General features: G+C 43.1%; 1 protein-coding gene across 3 annotated transcripts in view; it reads left to right on the top strand.

Annotated features, from left to right (window-relative positions):
- Positions 1–23,426, top strand: part of dgkzb (diacylglycerol kinase, zeta b) — a 97,064-nt gene that overhangs the window by 2,899 nt on the left and 70,739 nt on the right. The window contains exon 1 of one of the 3 annotated variants that reach the window (XM_029668659.2): positions 15,266–15,379. The exons of 1 other annotated variant lie outside the window; for it this stretch is intronic. In XM_029668659.2, the coding sequence (XP_029524519.1) occupies positions 15,339–15,379 (41 nt within the window). In that variant the 5' untranslated portion in view covers positions 15,266–15,338. Of the gene's footprint in view, positions 1–15,265; positions 15,380–18,273; positions 19,248–23,426 lie in introns of those variants that run through there. One more of the 3 variants, XM_029668658.2, reaches the window with a different exon arrangement.

Here is a 23,426-nt window from a genome sequence, read left to right as displayed (position 1 = left end):
TCCCGCAAAATAAGGAACCTTGTGCTGCTCATGCTAGCAAATACACAGCTGTGACTCTGAATTAAGGGGTTTACATTAGAGGTCGACCGATTAATCGGAATGGATGATTAATTAGGGCCGATTTAAAGTTTTCATAACAATCGGAAATCGGTATTTTTGGGCACCGATTTTTGCCGATTTTTTAAATGTTTCTATATATATTTTTTATACGTTTATTTAACTAGGCAAGTCAGTTACGAACACATTCTTATTTTCAATGATGGCCTAGGAACGGTGGGTTAACTGCCTTGTTCAGGGGCAGAACGACTGATTTTCACCTTGTCAGCTCGGTGGATCCAATCTTGCAACCTTACAGTTAACGAGTCCAACGCAATAACGACCTGCCTCTCTCTCGTTACACTCCACAAGGAGACTGCCTGTTATGCGAATGCAGTAAGCCAAGGTAAGTTGCTTGCTAGCATTAAACTTATCTTATAAAAAACAATCATAATCACTAGTTAACTACACATGGTTGATGATATTACTAGATATTATCTAGCGTGTCCTGCGTTGCATATAATCTGACTGAGCATACAAGTATCTAAGTATCTGACTGAGCGGTGGTAGGCAGAAGCAGGCGAGTAAACATTCATTCAAACAGCACTTTCGTGCGTTTTGACAGTAGCTCTTCGTTGTGCGTCAAGCATTGCGCTGTTTATGACTCCAAGCTTATCAACTCCCGAGATGAGGCTCGTGTAACCGAAGTGAAATGGCTAGCTAGTTAGCGCTAATTGTCGTTGTGTTGCTGGTTCAAGCCCAGGGAGGAGCGAGGAGAGGGACGGAAGCTATACTGTTACACTGGCAATACTAAAGTGCCTGTAAGAACATCCAATAGTCAAAGGTTAATGAAATACAAATGGTATAGAGGGAAATAGTCCTATAATTCCTATAATAACTACAACCTAAAACTTCTTATCTGGGAATATTGAAGACTCATGTTAAAAGGAACCACCATCTTTCAAATGTTCTCATGTTCTGAGCAAGGAACTGAAACGTTAGCTTTCTTACATAGCACATAATGCACTTTTACTTTCTTCTCCAACACTTTGTTTTTGCATTATTTAAACCAAATTGAACATGTTTCATTATTTACGAGTCTAAATTGATTTTATTGATGTATTATATTAGGTTAAAATAAGTGTTCATTCAGTATTGTTGTAATTGTCATTTTTACAAATACATTTTTTTATTATTTTAAATCGGCCGATTAATCGGTATCGGCGGTTTGGGTCCTCCAATAATCGGTATCGGCGTTGAAAAATCATAATCAGTTGACCTCTAGTTTACATGTCCTAATGATTCGAAAAGACTTTGCATAAAACCAGTATCGGTGAGTGGGTAAAGTCACTGGTTAAGCCAAGTCATAAAAAAAAGCCATATTGCAACTTATGTGTTGTGATAATTGCTTTGTTTGCTCTATAACCTGTTAGTTCATATGCCATGTGAACGTGATATTTTTTTAAATGAACCTTTATTTAACTAGGCAAGAATAAATTCAACCACACCTTTGTTTCATCACAAAACTGGAGAGCAACCTCTTTATGGTGAAGTCTACAAAGCATATTGCATGTAACAAACAGTTAATGACCTACAGCATTTTTCGGACTACCAAACAACTATTGATTTAGTTACCACGGAGAGTTACTGCAAGTCGCAAAGAAAACAGGAGCTGCCTCCAATATTCCAGCTGTAACGGCTTTCTAATGGTGAAGGAGAGTCGGACCAAACTGCAGCGTGTCTATTTCTATTCATCTTTAATAAACAAATGTAACACACGACAAAACACTAACACTACAAAACAATAAACGAAACGAAAACCGAAAACAGCCTACACAAGTGTCTACTAACCTCTAAGGACATCAAGACACACAGGACAATCACCCACAATACAACCAAAGAATATGGCTGCCTAAATATGGTTCCCAATCAGAGACAACGGTAAACACCTGCCTCTGATTGAGAACCACTTCAGACAGCCATAGACTCTCCTAGAACACCCCACTAAGCTACAATCCCACTATACACACATACCAAAATCCCAAGACAAAACACACCACAATACAAAAACTCTATGCCACACCCTGGCCTGACCCAATACATGAAGAAAACACAAAATACTTAGACCAGGGCGTGACAGAACCCCCCCCTAAGGTGCGGACTCCCGAACGCACCTCAAAACAAATAGGGAGGGTCCGGGTGGGCGTCTGTCCATGGTGGCGGTTCCGGCGCGGGACGTGGACCCCACTCAATTACTGTCTTAGTCCCTCTTCCTCGCGTCCCTGGATAGTCCACCCTCGCCGCCGACCATGGCCTAGTAGTCCTCACCCAGAACCCCACTGGACTGAGGAGCAGATCGGGACTGAAGGACAGCTCGGGACTGAGGCAGCTCGGGACTGAGGGGAAGCTCGGGATTGAGAGAAAGCTCGAGAGTGAGAGAAAGCTCGAGAGTGAGAGAAAGCTCGAGAGTGAGAGAAAGCTCAGGCAGGTAGATGGATCTACCAGATCCTGGCTGGCTGGTGGTTCCGGCAGATCCTGGCAGATCCTGGCTGACTGGCGGATCCTGGCTGACAAGCGGATCTGGCAGATCCTGGCTGATCCTGGCTGACTAGCGGATCTGGCAGATCCTGGCTGACTGGCAGATCCTGGCTGACTAGCCGGTCTGGCAGATCCTGGCTGACTGGCGGATCCTGGCTGACTAGCGGATCTGGCAGATCCTGGCTGACTGGCGGATCTGGCAGATCCTGGCTGACTGGCGGATCCTGGCTGACTAGCGGATCTGGCAGCTCAGGCGGCGCTGGGCAGACTGGCGGCGCTGGGCAGACGGGTGGCTCAGACGGCGCTGGGCAGACGGGTGGCTCAGACGGCGCTGGGCAGACTGACAGCTCTGGATGCTTCATGCAGGCTGACAGCTCTGGCTGCGCTGAACAGAGGAGTACTGGTGCCTCTGGAATGAGGGGCTCTGGCGCCTCTGGCATGAGGGGCGGTAGCTCTGACAGCGCCGGACAGGCGGGACGCTCCGGCAGCGGCGCCGGACAGGCGGGACGCTCCGGCATCGGCGCCGGACAGGCGGGAGGCTCCGGCAGCGGCGCCGGACGGCAGCGGCGCCGGACAGGCGGGAGGCTCCGGCAGCTGCGCCGGACAGGCGGGAGGCTCCGGCAGCGGCGCCGGACAGGCGGGAAGCTCCGGCAGCGGCGCCGGACAGGCGGGACGCTCCGGCAGCGCTGGACAGGCGGGACACACTGTAGGCCTGATGCGTGGTGCTGGCACTGGTGGTAATGAACAGAGGACACGCACAGGAAGCCTGGTGCGGGGAGCTGCTACCGGAGGGCTGGGGTGTGGAGGTGGTACTGGATAGACCGGACCGTGCAGGCGCACTGGAGCTCTTGAGCACCGAGCCTGCCCAACCTTACCTGGCTCGATGCCCACTCTAGCCCGGCCGATACAAGGAGCTGGAATATACCGCACCGGGCTATGCACCCGCACTGGGGACACCGTGCGCACCACTGCATAACAAGGTGCCTGCCCGGTCTCTCTAGCCCCCCGGTAACCACAGGAAGTTAGCGTAGGTCTCCTACCTAGCGTAGCCCTACTCCCTGTGAGCCTCCCCCCAAGAAATTTTTGGGGCTGATTCTCAGGCTTCCTTGCCAACCGTGTTCCCTCATATCGCCGGCTCCTCTCTCCGGCTGCCTCCACCTGTTCCCATGGAAGGCGATCCCTTCCCGCCAGGATCTCCTCCCATGTGTAGCAACCCTTGCCATCCAATATATCGTCCCATGTCCAATCCTCATTGCGCCGCTGTTGCTGCCTTTGCTGCTTCTCCTGTGGCTCCTGCCTGTTGACACGCTGCTTGGTCCTGTGGTGGGTGATTCTGTAACGGCTTTCTAATGGTGAAGGAGAGTCGGACCAAACTGCAGCGTGTCTATTTCTATTCATCTTTAATAAACAAACGTAACACGACAAAACACTAACACTACAAAACAATAAACGAAACAAAAACCGAAAACAGCCTATACAAGTGTCTACTAACCTCTAACAAGGACATCAAGACACACAGGACAATCACCCACAATACAACCAAAGAATATGGCTGCCTAAATATGGTTCCCAATCAGAGACAACGGTAAACACCTGCCTCTGATTGAGAACCACTTCAGACAGCCATAGACTCTCCTAGAACACCCCACTAAGCTACAATCCCACTATACACACATACCAAAATCCCAAGACAAAACACACCACAATACAAAAACTCTATGCCACACCCTGGCCTGACCCAATACATGAAGAAAACACAAAATACTTAGACCAGGGCGTGACACCAGCACTATTTCAACTACAACAGTTCATGCCATCAAATCACCAATGCTTAGTGTAATACAGTGACAACTAAAAGATACCAAAAACAATTTAGTCCAATCAACGTAATCTAAATAAGATGGGGCTGTCCATGGTTCTGATTTGTGTGTGTGCGCAAGTAGAAAAACATGTTGCCTCACCCTACTTGTAGAGAAACGCCAATGCGATTCTGACTCTGTCATACAGTACACGCTTTTATTTTTTTGTTGTACTAGGCTACCTGGCTAAAATGCTTGCTTGCTTGCCTAACTTCCTTTCATGGGCAACGTTAGCTAGTGTACATTAGCCTTCTACATCTGGCTACATATTGAACTTCTTCCTCTCAGTCCAGGAGCATAATGTATTTTATGGTTGGATCAGAATCGCCATTATAATCATTGGCCAGTACGGAGAATTAAGTAAAATCCCTATCTCCATCCATGGCTAATTTAGGAAAGGGACAATTTTTTGCTATCTAGCTAGCTAGGACAACAACAAAACAAGATGCAACAATTCAAGTTGTTTCTATAGATTAAGTATTTATCTGTGATAGGAGTGAAGCCAAATCCAAACTGGCTTCCGTTAACACCTTTTTTTTGTTGGGTGTGTTGGGACCATTCACAGTTGAGCTCACTCAGTTTAGCTCAATGCCGATTGGCTATTCTTTTATACTTTTTTTAATCAAGGGAGGCCAAATGCTCGCTGGCTTCCCGTGCATTCAATGCAACGAGCGGCAACAATGTCATACTCTTTATGACAAGACCGCATCAGATAGATGGCCTGCACATACAGAGACAGAGGGGCGCTGATTCGCCTGCTCGGAGGCTACATTCAGCCTCTTGCGAACTGAAGGAAAATTACGAAAACACAGTGAAAAAAATTGGGGGAAGCCTGGCTTCCCTTGGCATCCATGAATACACGCCACTGCAGAAAACCAGGTGTTGTAATGGTGTGTGTCTTTTGTAGCTCAGTTGGTAGAGCATGGCGCTTGTAACACTAAGGTAGTGGGTTTGATTCCTGGGAATACACCCATTTGTAAAATGTATGCGCACATGACTAAGTCGCTTTGGATAAAAGTGTCTGCTAAATGGCATGTATTTGTAAACTCAGCAAAAAAAGAAACGTCCCTTTTTCAGGACCCTGTCTTTCAAAGATAATTCGTAAAAATCCCAAAAACTTTACAGATCTTCCTTGTAAAGGGTTTAAACACTGTTTCCCATGCTTGTTCAATGAACCATAAACAATTAATGAACATGGACCAGTGGAACGGTCGTTAATTAAGACACTAACAGCTTACAGACGGTAGGCAATTAAGATCACAGTTATGAAAACTTAAGACACTAAAGAGGTCTTTCTACTGACTCTGAAAAACACCAAAATAAAGATGCCCAGGGTCCCTGCTCACCTGCGTGAACGTGCCTTAGGCATGCTGCAAGGAGGTATGAGGATTGCAGATGTAGCCAGGGCAATAAATGGCAATGTCCGTACTGTGAGACACCTAAGACGGCGCTACAGGGAGACTGGACGGACAGCTGATCGTCCTCGCAGTGGCAGACCACGTGTAACAACACATGCACAGGATCGGTACATCCGAACATCACACCTGCGGGACAGGTACAGGATGGCAACAACAACTGCCCAGGTTACAACAGTAATGCACAATCCCTCCATCAGTGCTCAGACTGTCCGCAATAGGCTGAGAGAGGCTGGACTGAGGGCTTGTAGGCCTGTTGTAAGGCAGGTCCTCACCAGACATCACCGGCAACAATGTCACCTATGGGCACAAACCCACCGTCGCTGTACCAGACAGGACTGGCAAAAAGTGCTCTTCACTGACGAGTCGCGGTTTTGTCTCACCAGGGGTGATGGTCAGATTTGCGTTTATCGTTGAAGGAATGAGCGTTACACCGAGGCCTGTACTCTGGAGCGGGATCGATTTGGAGGTGCAGCGGCCGTCATGGTCTGGGGCGGTGTGGCACAGCATTAACGGACTGAGCTTGTTTTAATTTCAGGCAATCTCAATGCTGTGTGTTACAGGGAAGACATCCTCCTCCCTCATGTGGTACCCTTCCTGCAGGCTCATCCTGACATGACCATCCAGAATGACAATGCCACCAGCCATACTGCTCGTTCTGTGCATGATTTCCTGCAAGACAGGAAAGTCAGTGTTCTGCCATGGCCAGCGAAGAGCCTAGATCTTAATCCCATTGAGCACATCTGGGACCTGTTGGATGGGAGGGTGAGGGCTTGGGCCATTCCCCCCAGAAATGTCTGGGAACTTGCAGGTGCCTTGGTGGAAGAGTGGGATAGCATCTCACAGCAAGAACTGGGAAATCTGGTGCAGTCCATGAGGAGGAGATGCACTGCAGTACTTTACAGCTGGTGGCCACACCAGATTCTGACTGTTACTTTTGCCCCCCCCCCTTTGTTCAGGGACACATTATTCCATTTATGTTTGTCACATGTCTGTGGAACTTGTTCAGTTTATGTCTGTTGTTGAATCTTGTTATGTTCATACAAATATTTACACATGTTAAGTTTGCTGAAAATAAACGCAGTTGACAGTGAGAGGACATTTATTTTTTTGTTACTGTATATAAACTCAGCAGTCAAAAGTTTGGACTCACCTACTCATTCCAGTGTTTTTCTTCATTTTACCGTTTTCTACATTGTATAATAATAGTGAAGACATCAACACTATGAAATAACATCAACACTATGAAATAACACACATGGAATCGTGGTAACCAAAAAAGTGTTAAACAAATCAAAATATATTTTATATTTGAGATTCTTCAAAGTTGCCTCCTTGATGACAGCTTTGCACACTCTTGGCATTCTCTCAACCAGCTTCATGAGGTAGTCACCTGGATTGCATTTCAATTAATAGGTGTGCCTTGTTAATTTAAAAGTTAATTGTGGAATTTATTTTCTTCTTAATGCGTTTGAGCCAATCAATTGTGTGACAAGGTAGGGGTGGGTGTACAGAAGATAGACATATTTTGTAAAAGACCAAGTCCATATTATGATTAGAACAGCTCAAATAAGCAAAGAGGAACGACCGTCCATCATTACTTGAAGACATGAAGGTTAGTCAATCCGGAAAATGTCAAGAACTTTGAAAGCTTTCTTCAAGTGCAGTCGCAAAAACCATCAAGCGCTATGATGAAACTGGAGGAGGTGTGGGGGTGCTTTGCTGATGACACTGTCTGTGATTTATTTATAATTCAAGGCACACAGCATCCTGCAGTGATACACCATCCAATTGGGTTTGCTCTTAGTGGGACTATCATTTGTTTTTCAACAGGACAATGACCTAAAACACACCTCCAGGCTTTGTAAGGGCTATTTGACAAAGGAGAGTGATGGAGTGCCACATCAGATGACCTGGCTTCCACAATCAAACGACCTCAACCCAATTGAGATGGTTGTGGATGAGTTGGACTGCGGAGGGAAGAAAATGCAGCCAACTAGTGCTCAGCATATGTGGGAACTCCTTCAAGACTGTTTGAAAAGCATTCCTCATAAAGCTGGTTGAGAGAATTTCAAGAGTGTGCAAAGGGTGGCTACTTTGAAGAATATAAAATATATTTTGATTTGTTTAACACTTTTTTGGTTGCTTCATGATTCCATATGTGTTCTTTCATAGTTTTGATGTCTTCACTATTCTTCTACATTGTAGAAAATAGTAAAAATAAAGAAAAACCCTTGAATGAGTAGGTGTGTCCAAACTTTTGACTGTGTAACGGGATTCGTCCTCCTCTGACGAGGAGTATGAGAGATCGGACCAATATGCAGCGTCGTACGTGCTCGTCATGTTTTAATGAACAAAATCACTGAACGCGAAAATACAAAATAACAAATAGAAAGACAGGAACGAAAACCGAAAAAGTTCAGTGTGGAACACACAGAAGCAGAAAACAATCACCCACGAAACACTGGTGGGAAAAGGCTACCTAAGTATGATTCTCAATCAGAGACAACTAACGACACCTGCCTCTGATTGAGAACCATACCAGGCCAAACGCAAAATACAACATAGAAAAACAAACAGACTGCCCACTCCAACTCACGCCCTGACCATACTAAAACAAAGACAAAACAAAGGAACTAAAGTCAGAACGTGACATACTGGTGCTGTATATTAGGGCTAGGTGGTATACCATATTTGACTATATACCGGTATTGATGCTTTAACCGGTTTGGGTTTTTACTTTACATTTGATACGTTTTTGAATGTTTGGTTTGTTAAATGTGATATGCAGTGTGTGATGTCCATTTTTATAGTTTACACCGCTACTTGAGTCATCCCTCTTCGCTCTCCCTCTCTCTCTCTCCATGCCACTTTCCATACAGACCTAGCCCTGTCCCCTTGTCACTAATCAAGCGCTTTTGTTGCTTGACCACGAGAGACTTGTGTTCAGTCTGAATGGTCAATACAGCACATGCAATAATGTTGATGACAACGATGTTGTTTCCACTTCACTTCTTAATATAAATCCACAAGCTTTCTATAATTACACTATTAGTTTGTGTTTCTTACAACTGTAAACTGTAAACCAGCTAATTTGTCTTTATTATCCAACTTAAACTAAATCGTGTTAGCTGGCTTTCTAGCTAGCTAATAAATGTTATGAGTCGGAGCAAACGTAGCTAGCTAATACAGCCTGATACCAGTTCTGGTATTGGACTAAATCAGCATGTTTGTGCAACAGTATTTTCTAAATCAAAGAGGAATAGGCGAAGCATGAATATGTTGGCTACATGAAGAAACATTTAATGTAGCAAAGATTATAGAGTTCCCTAGGAAACACTGAACATCATCCTAGCCTTTTACAATAGCTCCTCCCTGTTTAATTTTTTGTTGTTGTTATCATGTCAAACAACACTGTATTCAAAGTGCCCACGATTATATTCTAACTATAGAATTAGAATAAACATTATATTTCCATGATTCAAATCGCAATTGCAAAATGTGGTTAAAAATAAGGCTTTTTTTGCCCATATCATGCAGCTTTACATGGCAGGGTTGATTGATCTCAAATGAGTGCATAAATTGATGGAAATGCAGGAAATGATTTTAGGTTGAAGTTGAATTGAACAGTATAAAAAAATCAGAATGGAGAAAGACCCATTGAAATCACTTACAGTGGCAACACATCCATACTATGGTCACGCACTACTCATAAAGCAAATTTAGAATTTGTATTATTCAAATACATAAAATACCATCGTACCGTCAAACACTGTGATAAGATATTTTGGCCATGTCGCTCAGGACTAATATATACAGTTTTATATATATTACAATTGGTGTATACTTACTTCGATTATGACCTTAGGCCAATTTAAGATAAGCAGAGTAAAGTGTTTACATGACTAATGTCATACTCAACTTACTGCCATGATCAGTTTAATATATAATTATTCATGTGCATGTAAACATACTCACAGACTGACAGAATGGAGAATGGCAGTACAGTGGTTGCTTGACTGAACTTTGAACACCAAGCCCCAAAAGTAATTCCTACTGCAGGCAGCTAGCTCAGTAACAACTTACCTGCATCCCCAATAGCACCCTATTCCCTATTGAGTGCACTACTTTGACCAGGGGCATCTTAATTGAATCAGGCAGCCCTGTTGCACGTCACCTGAGCAGTGGTTCGAGTGAATCAGTCAGAGGTGGTGTGTTCGTTTGTGGAGAGAGGGTGGGCACTGGGCAGGACACCTGGGCTGGCACATCAAACCATTGCCTTTAAATTACTTTAATTGATCAGAGGGACAGACAGAGAGTAGCCCGGTGTCCAGCAGAGATAATCCTCAAAGGGGGGGTTCTGATTCAGACATAAAAGGGAATGATGCATAAAAGGAAATGAGCTCATCCATGATGCTCCCTGGGTGGCAGATGCCATGCAGAGTTGTTGCATTCAAGTATCACATTTTGATTACTTACTTACAATGACGTATTGGCTGTCATGATTTTACCTGATGGTTGCATTGAGTTTAGATTAGCCTACCGTATATCATATTCTGGTAGATACTAGCTGACTAGCTGTGTCACTAAAATACCTGCGTTCAAATACATGCATATTTGAATTTTAAATACTTATTTTCTGTGTATGTGAGTTTTCAAATATTGTGTCAGAATCAACTTCTTCTATATGAAGTACTTGAAAGTATTTTCTAATAATTTCTATAAATATTTAAAACGACTTGTTTCCAAATACATTTGAAGTATCCCTAGAATCGTGATGGGAAGTTCGGCTCTTTTTAGTGACTCAGATCTTTTCAAGTCGTTCAGTCAAAATAACAAATCGTCATTTCGCTCATTTGATTCAGTAGACTAATACTGCGAGTAAGGAGGACCCCCTATCGGCGAACGAGGAACTAAAAAAATCGAAAGAATTATGATTCTACGAGCCTCGTTCACCATAGGTGTCTTATTGCAGCTGTCATTTGTGATTGAGACTTTTAAAAGTGTGCTTCAGATAATTGCTAGAAATACAACTACGATTATGTCTTGATACTGCCTTTGAAATTAGGTTTAGTTGCTACCGCAACTGGACTAGATTGTTAACGACTCAATTTGCATGAGTTGACTGCCGCGAAGGAGATAAGCACAATATCGTTCATGAACTCCAACAGCCCCCCAAACGATTCGGTCTCGAGTTCGAGCTTGTTGAGCAAAGCAGGCTGTATGTTTTGGTAGTCAATAACATTCAATAGTCAATTAATTGCACTCATTCTTGCACCATGCGACCAATTAACAGTTTAAAACACGTATAGATTTTTTCCCTGATACTTTCTGCAGCACGATCTATTTTCCTGCGGAAGACTGCTTATTAATCCTGTTTTATTCATTGCAGCCAGCAGGCGAAACGAATGACTAAAATGAACGAGTCACTCTGAAAAATGAATCATGACTCTCGAGTCAGTAAAAATAGTAATTAAAAAAGAACGAGTCGTTCACTAACTGCACATCACTACCCTAGAACCAAACAGACCTGGGATCGGTTTCCCAAAATCATTTTAAGACGAAGTACATCGTTATAACCTTCATGGTTGCATCGTTAAATCTCCAAGCTGTTTCTCAAAACCATCGTTATTAACGTTCCACTTGAAAACGCTCGTAATCTAACGCATGCCTCAGCTGTGGTGTGCTTCGTTAGATGCGTTTTTTGCCCTCCCACATCACTTTATAGACAGAAGATATCCACTAAACATAGAGGCACAACATATTGAGAATGTTGCTTATCCTCCCGCGAACTTTAGAACATGCATATATGCACATGTTCTAGTGGTTGAAGTATTGCATTGCAAAAGTCGCCTAGTAGCCTTGTGCAAATGGAGAATATATGATGACTTATTCAGAACAAAAAAACAGGTAGCTAAATATAATGACAAGATGCAATCATTTGCTAGTAGTAAGAAGAGTGAAAATCTATTTATTTTAATCTTTGCATTCTAAAATAATTAGAAATCTATTTCCGATCATTTATTTCATTTCCATGATCATTGCAGAATTACATTCCTCAACTTTTCTGACTGACGGTTTCATTGTCGCGAAATAGCCTATAGGCCTACAAGTTAGGCTACCATTTGCCCCATCTCTCGTTTAATTTGACCCTCTTCACGGTAGTAAACAAACAAACTGCCGGTATTTAAAGTATTTTTCCCTATGCCGAGTTCTGTTTTCTATTTTTTTTTCATTTTCCTGGTTTTGGATTTCTTTCAGTGTTTTGACTCTCAATATTACAATTATTCTTAGAGAAACAACAAAAATGCATGTTCTGAGTCCATGTCTATGCTTAAATCACATCAGCAGACCATTTGAGATCTGGAAAAAATACTAACAAATGTAATTGCGCATCTAGCATGAGAGTAATGTGTCTGTCTGGCAGAGTTTGTAAAACAATGGCCACCGAAATAATCATGATATAGTTAGTTCAGGTAAGCCTACGTTGCAGTTAACATTCAATTGAGAAAGTTTTTGGGGAAAGTATTTCTGTTTACCCACACGACTGTTATCATTAGCATCGCTAACTGGCTACATACGGCGTGATAAACAGACAGACGGGGGCAATATTCATGGAAAATTAGTTGGTAGATATTGTGTTGCGTTTGGCTTTTTAAGCCAATAATGGCTAACCATGGGTAGGATAATGTAAACGTGGCTTTGATTGAATAGTAGCCAGGAGCTTTTTGTTTATGACAGTTTGCGATGGAACAAATGAGAAAATGTACTTTCAGAATTGCTTGGCGAGTTAATCGTAGGTGGGCAGCGAGCTAATTGTAGCTCGCAATCTACCTGTTGGAGACCCCTACTCTATGTGATCCGATTCGAAGCGCATCTTAATGGTAGAATAGATGGTTCACCATTTTCATTGACGTTTGTAGGCTACATCTAGATACTGTAAATGTCACATTTCTCGAGCAGCATAGACAATATTTAATTTATAAGCGCAATACATATCATAACTATTGCACCTTTCTGGCCATGATGAGTTCATATTCCCGAAGTAGCAATACAACAAAATACCACGGACATCTCATTTAGTTGGGCCTATTAGATAGATAGGCTATTGTAATTTCAAGTTTTTGCTCTATACATCTGAAAGGGAGCTCTGTTTTATAACATACAGTAGAATTTAACAGGTGAACAGACAGTTGATATTTTACATTGAAGTGTGTCGCTACCACTTTTTTAGAGTAGACAATGTTTCAGAATTTACGGGCAGTGCAGCATATTTAGGTTTGGGAGAAAGTAACTGCAAAAACATTATTGAATTCAAATAATCTGTTTACAGGTCCACAACAATTTGCAATTGTCTTTGTGTTTCAGTAACGGGCAGATACAGCAAATGTCACTGAAAAAACAACAACAACATTCTGCTAACGCATCCAAAGACATTTGATCAAGTTCGCCTTTGATATGTCCTTTAGATATACAATCTTGGCCTAATTCCAATACTTCCAAAGTATACAGCAAATAAGGGTGTTATTGTCACCAGAAAAGGTGAATTACGGGTGTTAATCAAGCAGAGTTATAATGCTCCTTCAATTGCACACAGTTTTATGACAGGTTGGATTTATAACGGGAAACATGGTAAGTATGGTGTGTGCAGAGTTTATAAATCTCTATTTTTGTGTGTGCACTGTCTTTTCATAAATGGGGCACACAGATATTTAGTGTTCAATTTATCCAACGGTTATAAATGAGGTCCCTGGTCTCTAAAGAAATGCACAAAGTCTTTCAGTTACACTAGCTGACTAGCTGTGTCTCAAGTTTTGGACAAAGTCTTGAATTTTTCAACTGTCCTGAACTTGACTCAAGAACTTGACATTCCCTGCGTGTCCCGCAGGAGTCCTGTTCCCGTGTCAACCTCTAATGCACACTGCCTGCATGCTACAACCCACACATACACCGGTTGGTGGACACAGCTGTACTGCAGAACGTCCCATCTGCCTGTTCCTGTTTGGTACAGTGCTGAGTGAGGGAAGAGGAGGGCCTTTTTCTCTACTTCATTTGGGATAGCTGATGAAGTGTGCATATGTGGAGTGGTGGTTCTGCTTGCTTATGTGTGTGTGTGTTTTATGAAAATCTGTATCGGATTGAAAATGATGAAAATCGAAGCTTTGCTTGGTGTCTTTTGTATATTCTTCATGCCTGCACTGGAAACACATGGCACTTCATAACACACCAAGCCATAGACTAGTGTAGCTTCTCTAGTTTGCCAGAATATGTCCAATTCTTATTTTGTCATTTAAAGTGTTCACAGTGTACTTCCCCTTGTAGTTTTATTGTAACTGAATACACCAGTTGCAATAGAACAGCGTCGTTAACAGCATTCAGATGTGAACAGCATCTGACCAGCATTGTATAATACCGCTCCTTGTCAATTCCATGCAGTGTTGAGATGGTGTCCTACTCGTAATATCCGATTCTGTCTGTGTGTTTTGTTGTGTGATAACTAACTCTGCTCGGCCCCATGAGCTGACCTCTGTCAGTGATGTGTCATGACAGTCAGCCAGGCAGAGGAGGTTTGCTGGAAGGGTTCAAATTGATAAGTGACCTTAAATGTCAAACTATAAAAACAATCCCCACCTCGCCCACGCACAGAACGGGGGAAACCGCAACCCTGTTGGGTAAGACCTGTTTTTCTTTCGACTCCCTCATCATCAAAAGAAACCGTCATCAATGTGAGAACACACATCTATCCGCTGCCATGCAATACTGTGGTGTTCTCGATTGTGGGAGCCACGAGTATCGCTCTATCTCTATAGCCCCAGGGCTGGAGCGGGTAGGACTGAAATAGTGCTGCTGTTCTTGTGAAAATAGCAGACTGACTGCACAGGCTGGCAAAATGACCTGTCAGGCAACCACAGCAGCACATACAGTACATGCCCATGTGATTGCTTGTTATGAACCCATGCCTGCATGGCTAATGAGGGCCTGCTGTAACATGGCATGTTCATTAATCGCAGGTCCCTTGTAACAAGTGCACCCCATGACCAAAGCGAATAGCTATTAACCCAGTCACACATATACTATATATAGAAAACCACTGAGACTATACTATAGTATAACTTATCATTTTTCTCTGCTTACTATATGACATGGTTTGACCATGTGATGTGAAATAAAGAGGCCTTTGGTCATGGTCACTAACAATCAAACCTTTCTCTTCCTTTTTTAAGCTGTTTCTTGTTTAGTGATTGCAGTAAGTGGCACTGCAATCACTTTCACACGACACTTGACCTGTTTTGTAATGACTTAGTACCGGTTTCCAGTTTCTTAACAAGTAGAAGATGATTAGTAATATTGTCCGTAACAATGGGGAAGTTGAATCAGGATACGGAGAACAAATAAAAGGCTTTAAGGGTGGCTCGCTCTTGGTGACTTTGTGTAGTCTCTCGTAACAGACTGTGGACTCTTTCAGGGGACTGAAAGGATATAAACACAAATGGAGAAACATCAGTGCAAAAGGATCTTGCCTTGTCACAGGTAATGTGGGAGGCACCGACCTACTCTGATTAATTGCACAATTTATTTGACCAAACACACCAAAGTAAAATTGTACCTGTTGAATAATGGAATAATGTAGTTCTGTGCTGTATCCTATCGTTAGAACATTGGCTGCTGCCTTGTTGTTTTCTGTTGGCACTGGTGCAGCAGAGAAAGCATATGTCCTCTGTCTGCGTGGGCTCATGTGTGGGTGTTAGTAAAAAAAAAAATCTTTAAAAAAAACAGATGATATGGATTTTTGTTGCCGGTAAAGTAAATCACTTCTCTACTGTATGGTTGCTCACTTATGGCCTTTGTTTTCCTGTATTACAAATGTATGTGTTTGTAAGGTCCTATGCTAGACATTTATCCTCTGAACATTTCATTTCTATGTCTGACTGGCTTTATCGCTTTTAGCTGTGTTGACGTGTCAATTCAGTCCTTAGTCTGCTTTCAAGTCTAAATATTGAGGCATGATGCGTGAGTAATTGTCATCGCACACTCAGCATCTTCCTCAATGATTGAATTACACTGTATCTTCACTAGATGGAGCCCAAACCACTCCAAATATGGTTTGCCCCAAATATCTGCTATCATCATCACCCACTTGTACATTTTTTGGCCTCTGCATCCCTCTGAACGTATGTTGTAACATGCATACAACCTCTTTACACATACCTCTGCATTAATTTTCACCTTGTGAAAAACAGTAAGTTTAAAAGTTTTTTGTTGTTGTATTATCTATTGATTAGGCTTGATATGAACAATAACCTGGGTCATGTTTATTAAGGCATTAAACGGAATAAAACAGAAATGAAACCTCCATACGTTTTCAATGAAACACGCTTTAGTTTTATTTTTCTGTTGCAAAATGTTTTTAAACATTTTGTTACGGTGTGCCCTAATGAAAACCAGCATGGCCTAAAAACTGACTAGACTGTACACCCATGCAAAGTGTTCTTCATTTCCCCATGGCTTATGTTTGGGTGTTTCACTTATCCAAATGAGGAGGGATGAGGGGATTACTGATTTTGGGAAATGTGTCCTTCTAAATGTAGATTTAATGATTTGTCCATGGGGGTGCTCATTTGTATAGACTGCATTTTGTACAGTAGGGGGATGTAGCTATTCCCAAAACTGGTGTCTGTTCCATTGTGATTTCCAACAGAAAATGCCATAGGCATGTTTGACTGCTGTTACTTTAGTAGTAGGCCCATTTGTTATTGTTTCGTTGAGGTTTTGATATTTGACTTCTGGATAATAGGAACTTAGATAACACGTCACAGAGTACCAAATCAAAAGCATCTACCATGTTCTCTGCATTCTGAAAACGCAATGCACCGAATGCGTAGATGATTTTGATTTGATACTCTGGAATGTGTTATCTAAGGTTACAGGTCACTGAGAGAGGACTGGCATCAATGATCTTGTATTTTCATAGAGCTTTAATAGCTAGGAGAAGGATTGAGTCCCTCCATAACCTGAGCAGTGCAAATCACCGGAATGTGTTATCTAACAGATCCACTACTGTGGCGTGGTGTGCTCATGTAACATACATTTGAGTGAGCAGTGAGGTATAATTAGCAATAAAACCGAGTTACACACACTAAATTTGTTTGGATTAATTTGGACCTTTCCCGACGTCATTGATAAAAAATATCTTGCCTTGGTTACTTCAGGTACAACCCAGGTGTGTCCGAAATGGCACCCTATTCTCTACATAAGGCTCTGGTCAAAGTAGTCCAATATGTAGGGAATCGGGTGCCATTTCAGACCCACAGTGTCGTTTTTTTCTCTCTTTTTTTAATACTGTGTCCTCCTGTGCCCCCGGAGCTCTGCAACTCTTATCTCCATTTGAAAACATCTGCTTGGGGCATCCCTCCAGTCTGGGCCTGTGTAACTGTCATGGCACAACCTATAATCCTTGATACGCAACACAAACTGAAACTGGGGCACCACATCACCATCATTCCTGGAGGTATCATCATAACCCAATTCTGTTACGCAATCATGACCGGAGTTGTAAATTTTGTGGAGTGAGATGGTCGACCCATCCTGGAAACAGCCACGGATTATTACAGTATCGCGCTGATCCGCCAGGCGCCCACTGCACCTCTTTTTTTTTTAATTGGCTGTCAAAAAATAACTTTGGCTATCCTTCAGAGCGGTGCACCGAGCTGAACTCCAGTTCATAACGGGAGCCCAGGGGAGGTGGCAGCCACGCGCATGTGGTGAAGATCTCCGCGTGGGACTCACTGCTGCGGCCGTGTGAACTCTCAGCTTCTGCTGCGGCACTCTCTATCGCTAAAAGTGGGGTGGTGTGTGTGGAAAAAAAGGCGCTGGATAGATGGATGGATGGCGTGGGCATTTTTTCACCCATCTTTATGTAAAGCGTATGTGGGAGGGAAGCCGGAGCGGAGTACACTGCAAAGAGAGAGAGAGTGGGGAACTGGAAATGTGATCGAAGTGAGAGGCAGGACTTTGGTCAGGCAGTTATACATACCGCCTGGTTTTAAATAGAGGGATGTGTTCAAATAAAAAATGAGGTGCTTTTGTTTAATTTCATGCCCTTGTATAGTGAAGCAATGGGACCTGCAACGTCCTTATTATCATAATAAGCAGACTTGTGGTTCTGTGGTTAAACAGGATGTGTTATAAATTAGGTTGAGCTCATGTATGCTTTCAGCTTTCGACATGTTTTAGGCTATATTTGGATATTTGGACACATTTAGCACATTTTCGTTCCCTTCCACACACTCAATTTAGGCATTTTTCATTAACGACCAATAGGTGGCAACGCACTCACATAATACTCTCGGCCAATGGGAGAGAAAGTAAGAGGGAGGGGAGGGACAGAGAGAGAAAGCAAGGGAGAGCTACAGAGATGAGTGGGAGATAAAAGTATGTGCAAGAGAGTGAAAGGAAGCGAGATGACACTGAAGCAAGAGAGGGAACGTATGTGAACAAGAAGCCACAGGTAGTTCCTTGTTCTTGCTTGTTGCTTCATCTGGGTATGACACTTCCTGGATTGTTTGAAATAGTCCCATAGAAGGTGAGCCAGCCAGTGTGTGTTGTGTGGTGGTGAGAGTAGTAGTAGTAGTGCCAGGAGAGAGAGAGGGAGAGAGCGCAGCCTGACCAGGAAACACGAACAGCAGAGCGGGGAGAGAGGCTTCCTCTGACGGTGGCATTGGACGAAGAGAGTGAGGAAGCCAGTTGGGAGAGAAGACCAGACCAGCCTGTGGAGGAACAGGAGAGACATTTCAGTTCGAATGATACTGCTGCCTGCAGCTCAACAGAGCTGTGTGTGGTGAGCGACTACCACACAAGGAGTGCACACACCAAGTTTGTCTCTATAGAGTTTCCCTCCTCTGCGCTCTTGTGTCAAACTTGACACGTGAGAAAGGAAACAGGGATACGGAAGACTAATTGTCGATTTCCTGTTTTGTTTTTTCTCTAATTTCCTCCCTTTTTTTTTTGAATGGAGGAAGGAACGGCCAGAGTGTAGTTGCTGTTTATTGCTGCTGGGGACTTTTTTGTTGTTCTTATGGCCTCTTGCTGCCTGGCCTGGGGCTGTGTGGACTCTGTGACTCCTCTGAAAGGAGAGGAGAAGCTCTGTGTGTGAGAGAGAACTGAGAAACAACCGTTTAAGAACATCGGCCATGGAGCAGCCCGAAGAGGAGCAGGAAGGAGCGGGGGCTTCCCCCGACCCTGACGAGACTCTGCAGGATGGAGACGAACCCTACACCTCTGCCTCGCCGGCCTCTTCGTCCTCCTCCTCTTCCTCCAGCCCGGTCCTGCCCTCCGCCGCCGCCGCCATCCGCTGCCCCCACACCACCAAGAACTTCACACTGCGCATGTTTGGCAGGAAGTGAGTATGCATACTGTAGCCACTGGCATACCACACACCCCCGCAAGTTGGGGGAGGTCCCGCGGGCTCTAGGGCCCCCCCAAAATACAATAATAAATGTGTAGAATAGCAGGAACTTTGCTTTAAAAATGCAAAAATTCTCTCAACCTTATTGCAAAATGTGTAGAATAGCACAAGATTAGCAAAAAAAAACTGCAACATTTTCTCTCTGCCCCATGACAATATGTGTAGAATAGCATGATATTAGCTATAAAACGTTACGCTAGCTGCAGCAGAGTGGTTGTGGAAATGTTGTAGGAGTGTTCCCACAACCACTTAGCGGAGACAGATAAGTGAAAACATAACGTTGCCAAACTGTGGCAGATGGAGACGTTATGGAAATGTCGCAAAAACATTCTGCGCTGAAGGCTACAGTCAGTGACCCCCCCCCACGCAAGGTCTGAGCATGGGACATCCAGGGGGCCCCAGAGCCCATGGGCCACCCAGCCTTGCATGGGCTATGGGGATGTGTGGTACGACAGTGTACCTTATTTATTCTCAGGCATATGACACAATGACAGCCTGGTCCCAGATCTGTTTGTGCTGTCTTTCTAACTCCTATGGCCATTTCCAAGACTCCACAAACAGATCTGGGAGCAGACTAACACAACGATGCTACGGTATTGGTATGACTGTGAGAGTTGAACCACAGAATGAGAGTCATGATGGAAATTTGGGAGCTACAGTTCTCTCTGATCTTGATCAGCACTGCCGAAGCCCATCACTGGGCCAGATAATCACTTCAGGTCTTCAGTTGAACAAAAACAAACTGTTTTAGCGTCAGACGATCAGTGCTTTTCTGCAGTCACAGGTGCTTTCCAAGTGTTTTCCCACTTGTTTCTTTTTCAGCTTCAGATTACTGTTTGGAGAGCTTCCTGTTTTTGTTTTACTGGTGACTGTTTCATCCCCTTGAACTATCCAGTCAGGTGCGTCACTGGAGTCTTAACAGGTGCAACGTCGTGTTTTATATCACTTGGCCTTTCGAGTGATGCAGCGGTCTAAGGCACTGTATTGCAGTGCTAGAGGCATCACTACAGACCCTGGTTCGTTCCCAGGCTATTCACAACCGGCCGTGATTGGGAGTCCCGTATGGCAGTGCACAATTGTCCCAGAGTCGTCCGGGTTAGGGGAGGGTTTGGCCGCGGGGGTAGGCCCGTCATTGTAAAAAAGGATTTGTTCTTAACTGATTTGCCTAGTTAAAAATGTTTTATTGGCATTATAGTACTGTTTTGACGTAGGCTACTTCAACTGCAGCGGTGTAATTGATCTGTGCATGTGCCAGCACCAGCAGTGCAAACCTCCCAACTGAGTTTGGAAAAACTGAAAGTATGCATTTTAGAAATAGTTTCACGTACAAACTTTATATGCCCGAATCGACGTTGTATGTCTTATGTCTTGGCATTATAGGAACATTTTGTGAGTTCTGTCTATCATTGGTCATTAAAGGTATGCGACGAAACCATCTCATGAGCCTTGCTGTAGTCGGGGCAAATTGTCTAAAGTTAAGTATATTAATGGTCAAAATCAAGTTAACAGGAGGTATGCTTTGTCTTTATTGTTAACAAGAGGGATACCAAACTTGTGGTTTAGTGTTCAGTACAACAGTTCATTTTCCTCTGTCGTGGGAAAGGCTAGTGACCCTGAGTGCCATCTGCTTGGTTCAACAACTATTAATGTATTTCCTCTTCATGATACATGCAGCAGTAATTGCAACATGACTTGACCTTGTGTACATTAAGCATTCATTATGCTTTCAACGACAGAGCCGAGATATGCTTAAACTGTCGTGAATTAAAAGGTAACAAGTGCACTTTCAAATTGAATCACGCCGTTACATTAATCTCACGACGCGATCTCCCATGGCCCTCTAAATATAGCGGGTTTTAATGGATTGGCAGAGCAATTAATGAAAAACTGTCATTTTTAGGCCCAGCTGGGAGCTTCATCACTACCAAGGGGAACTATAAAGCCCCGGACAGACTGTAGGATTTTTGCCGTCTTATACCCTGATTTTGCTGTCCCAGACAAAATGTCCACATCGTGGGCAAATTCTTAGGTCGTAAACGATTGTCGGACGTCTTGGCTCGTTCAACGTGACAGGGTCTAGGTCTACCGATTTAAGTACCACTGCGTGCGGTCGTAGGCTCCGACAAAGTTCTGTCAATGTCAGGCAATTTTTGCTGTTCCCGGTGACTGACCAATAGACACAACGGCCTACACTGATTTTAATATTATAGTTTTATTTCAAGATGTACATGCTTAGCAAGCAGAACGCTTTCTCTAATCATCTTGTTTACATGACACATCTGAAATCAGGCTACCTGATGGGTTTTTGATAAATGCACAAAATCGTCAATCAATATAAACGTTCTACCACAGGGACCATGTTCTTTTTGGGAAGCCTATTTGATTCAGAGTTTGGACATATAAAGTTTGTATGTAAACCAATTTCTAAAAACTCAGTCGGGAGGCTTGCGCTGCTGGTGCTGGCCCTTGTGCAGATGAAATACACCGCTGCAGTTGACGTAGCCTACGTCAGCTGACGTAGCTTCGCAAGCCACTCGCAGAATGTGACGACAGAACTGAAACAAATCGTACAATTTCACCAGGTTGACATCAATATTTGTATTTGGTATCATCTCACAGTGTGACATGTAACAATGGTAACATCTCACAGTGTGACATGTAACAATGGTATCATCTCACAGTGTGACATGTAACAATGGTAACATCTCACAGTGTGACATGTAACAATGGTATCATCTCACAGTGTGACATGTAACAATGGTAACATCTCACAGTGTGACATGTAACAATGGTAACATCTCACAGTGTGACATGTAACAATGGTATCATCTCACAGTGTGACATGTAACAATGGTATCATCTCACAGTGGAATGGTATCATCTCACAGTGTGACATGTAACAATGGTATCATCTCACAGTGTGACATGTAACAATGGTAACATCTCACAGTGTGACATGTAACAATGGTAACATCTCACAGTGTGACATGTAACAATGGTAACATCTCAGTGTGACATGTAACAATGGTATCATCTCACAGTGTGACATGTAACAATGGTAACATCTCACAGTGTTACATGTAACAATGGTATCATCTCACAGTGTGACATGTAACAATGGTATCATCTCACAGTGTGACATGTAACAATGGTAACATCTCACAGTGTGACATGTAACAATGGTATCATCTCACAGTGTGACATGTAACAATGGTAACATCTCACAGTGTGACATGTAACAATGGTATCATCTCACAGTGTGACATGTAACAATGGTATCATCTCACAGTGTGACATGTAACAATGGTAACATCTCACAGTGTGACATGTAACAATGGTATCATCTCACAGTGTGACATGTAACAATGGTATCATCTCACAGTGGAATGGTATCATCTCACAGTGTGACATGTAACAATGGTAACATCTCACAGTGTGACATGTAACAATGGTATCATCTCACAGTGTGACATGTAACAATGGTATCATCTCACAGTGGAATGGTATCATCTCACAGTGTGACATGTAACAATGGTATCATCTCACAGTGGAATGGTATCATCTCACAGTGTGACATGTAACAATGGTATCATCTCACAGTGTGACATGTAACAATGGTATCATCTCACAGTGGAATGGTATCATCTCACAGTGTGACATGTAACAATGGTATCATCTCACAGTGTGACATGTAACAATGGTAACATCTCACAGTGTGACATGTAACAATGGTATCATCTCACAGTGTGACATGTAACAATGGTATCATCTCACAGTGTGACATGTAACAATGGTATCATCTCACAGTGTGACATGTAACAATGGTATCATCTCACAGTGTGACATGTAACAATGGTAACATCTCACAGTGTGACATGTAACAATGGTATCATCTCACAGTGTGACATGTAACAATGGTAACATCTCACAGTGTGACATGTAACAATGGTAACATCTCACAGTGTGACATGTAACAATGGTATCATCTCACAGTGTGACATGTAACAATGGTAACATCTCACAGTGTGACATGTAACAATGGTATCATCTCACAGTGTGACATGTAACAATGGTAACATCTCACAGTGTGACATGTAACAATGGTAACATCTC

The sequence above is a fragment of the Oncorhynchus nerka genome, linkage group LG9a (assembly GCF_034236695.1).
Source record: "Oncorhynchus nerka isolate Pitt River linkage group LG9a, Oner_Uvic_2.0, whole genome shotgun sequence".
Classification (NCBI taxonomy): domain Eukaryota; kingdom Metazoa; phylum Chordata; class Actinopteri; order Salmoniformes; family Salmonidae; genus Oncorhynchus; species Oncorhynchus nerka.
This window is presented reverse-complemented; position numbering and strand designations above follow the sequence as displayed.